This window comes from Rutidosis leptorrhynchoides, chromosome 8 (assembly GCF_046630445.1).
Source record: "Rutidosis leptorrhynchoides isolate AG116_Rl617_1_P2 chromosome 8, CSIRO_AGI_Rlap_v1, whole genome shotgun sequence".
In the NCBI taxonomy this organism is placed as follows: domain Eukaryota; kingdom Viridiplantae; phylum Streptophyta; class Magnoliopsida; order Asterales; family Asteraceae; genus Rutidosis; species Rutidosis leptorrhynchoides.
This window is the reverse complement of record NC_092340.1, coordinates 280,780,440-280,782,519: the sequence shown is the minus strand read 5'-3', so window position 1 is coordinate 280,782,519 and position 2,080 is coordinate 280,780,440. Positions and strand designations below refer to the sequence as shown.

Sequence of the window (2,080 nt, the reverse complement as noted above, 5' to 3'; positions counted from 1 at the left end):
TAAACAGCTACCATTAAAAAAAAAAAAAAAAAACAGCAACCATTAAAATTTAGTTAAATGTATATTGTCATATGTCTTGTAATGTTACCTATTACGGCATTATTATTTATTAGTAGTCTCTATAAAAATACGGAGTAGCTAGTAACACAGCGTTTTACCTTACACTTTTGAGGTATATATAAGAATTTTATTTAGATTTAGATACGAGTACATATAAGAATTTTATTTAGATTTAGATACGAGTACTTTATTGACTTTGTGAATATGTCAACTTTTCTTGCATGCCAGCTGATCAAGGTTCCATGAGTCTGCCTTCAAACAAAAGTACAAAGTCAAATGATTCCACTATTTGATCAAACAAATACAACTAAATTACAGTATACTACCAACCACGCGTTTTACCCTACGCATAACTTACTATAAATATTATCCTCTCATCCCATTCTTCAAACATTCAATTTCACACTTAGTAATAAAAAACATCTCTCAAATGGCTTCCAAAACTATGTTTGTACCCGTCTTCTTGTTGCTACTTCTCTTACATACTAGGTATACACCATCACAAGCACAACTATCTTCTACATTCTACGATGGTACATGTCCCAATGCATTACGTACTATCAGGACCTCTATTCGAACAGCTATATCACGTGAACGTCGCATGGCGGCCTCCATCATTCGTCTCCATTTCCATGACTGCTTCGTTCAGGTACTAACCGATATAATTCAACATATTATAATTAGCATAGTTAGTTTTCAATGTAGTAGAAACATAATGTAACGTTTATAAAAATGTTTTGTAGGGTTGTGATGCATCAATCTTGCTAGACGATAGTCCATCGATAGTTAGTGAAAAGAATGCATTTACAAATAAGGATTCGGTTAGAGGTTATGAAGTTATAGAAGCTGCAAAGTCTGAGGTTGAGAAACAATGTCCCGGTGTTGTTTCTTGTGCTGACGTACTCACATTAGCTGCACGTGATGCATCTGAAATGGTTGGCGGTCCGTCATGGTCAGTCAAGCTTGGAAGAAGAGATTCAACCACAGCTAACCGTGTTTTAGCCGAAAGTGGCGCTCTTCCTAGTTTTAAAGCACCTTTAGCAACACTTTTATCCACCTTTAATGATAATGGACTTAACCCAAGAGATATGGTCGCATTATCAGGTAGTTCATTAGTTACATAGTCCATAATTTGTTAAATTGGTAATATATATAAGATTTTCTCTATTTAGCCTATGAGGAAATGGATTATTTCTACGTACTCAGATGTATGCGGCTAACGAAATTCTCATATGAACGTTTTCGACCATTTTCCCGACCATCCAAAATATGTTGTTAGTAAAGTTTGAACCTGAGAACTCTTATGAGTATTACAGGATCTCAACCAGTAGGCTATTTTGAGATGATTATGATCTACAAATAAATTGAATATAATTATCAGTTTGCATGAAATGAAATAATTACTGATATCGATGTTGAAAATGCAGGAGCACATACTTTAGGACAAGCTCAATGTTTTACGTTCCGCGACATAATATATAGCAATGGATCCAATATTGATGCTGGATTTGCGAGCACTCGGAGACGTCGTTGCCCTACAAATGACGGGAACACAAATTTAGCAGCGTTAGATTTGGTGACACCGAATTCATTTGATAACAACTACTTTAAGAATTTGATACAAAAGAAGGGTCTTCTTGAATCTGACCAAGTGCTTTTTAGTGGCGGTTCAACGGATAGCATAGTTACTGAATATAGCAACAATCGTAACAAGTTCAATTCTGATTTTGCAGCTGCGATGATTAAGATGAGTGAAATCAGGCCATTAATGGGTCAAGAAGGAGTGATTAGGAACGTATGTGGTGCTCTTCCCTAGTTATCTCCTCCTTGTAATTTCATATTTGTTCTTTTATTCATTTATTTTATTCTTTCAAAGGGTAACAAAATTGTAAGATGACATCTTATTATTCTTTTTAATATTACAAAAGTCGATACATTTTAAAGTACCAACTCAAATATATATACCGAATGAGAGAATAGGATTGTTCAATATTTAGTTTGAAAGTAGTTTAGAAGCTCG

The 2,080-nt window shown here is 34.5% G+C and overlaps 1 protein-coding gene across 1 annotated transcript; it reads left to right on the top strand.

The window, feature by feature from the left end:
- The first annotated feature begins 490 nt into the window (after positions 1-490).
- On the top strand, positions 491-1,876 carry LOC139864854 (lignin-forming anionic peroxidase-like). Its single transcript, XM_071853421.1, has 3 exons — positions 491-709; positions 804-1,164; positions 1,488-1,876. The coding sequence occupies exons 1-3, from the start codon at positions 491-493 to the stop codon at positions 1,874-1,876; spliced, it is 969 nt and encodes a 322-aa protein (XP_071709522.1).
- Positions 1,877-2,080: the final 204 nt, after the last annotated feature.

Bases quoted from the DNA above. Each gene is read 5' to 3' on its own strand.
- LOC139864854 (XM_071853421.1), top strand. From the start codon at position 491: ATGGCTTCCAAAACTATGTTTGTACCCGTCTTCTTGTTGCTACTTCTC. The intron at 710-803 runs GTACTAACCGAT...AATGTTTTGTAG, and splicing joins TCCATGACTGCTTCGTTCAG to GGTTGTGATGCATCAATCTT. The intron at 1,165-1,487 runs GTAGTTCATTAG...TTGAAAATGCAG, and splicing joins AGATATGGTCGCATTATCAG to GAGCACATACTTTAGGACAA.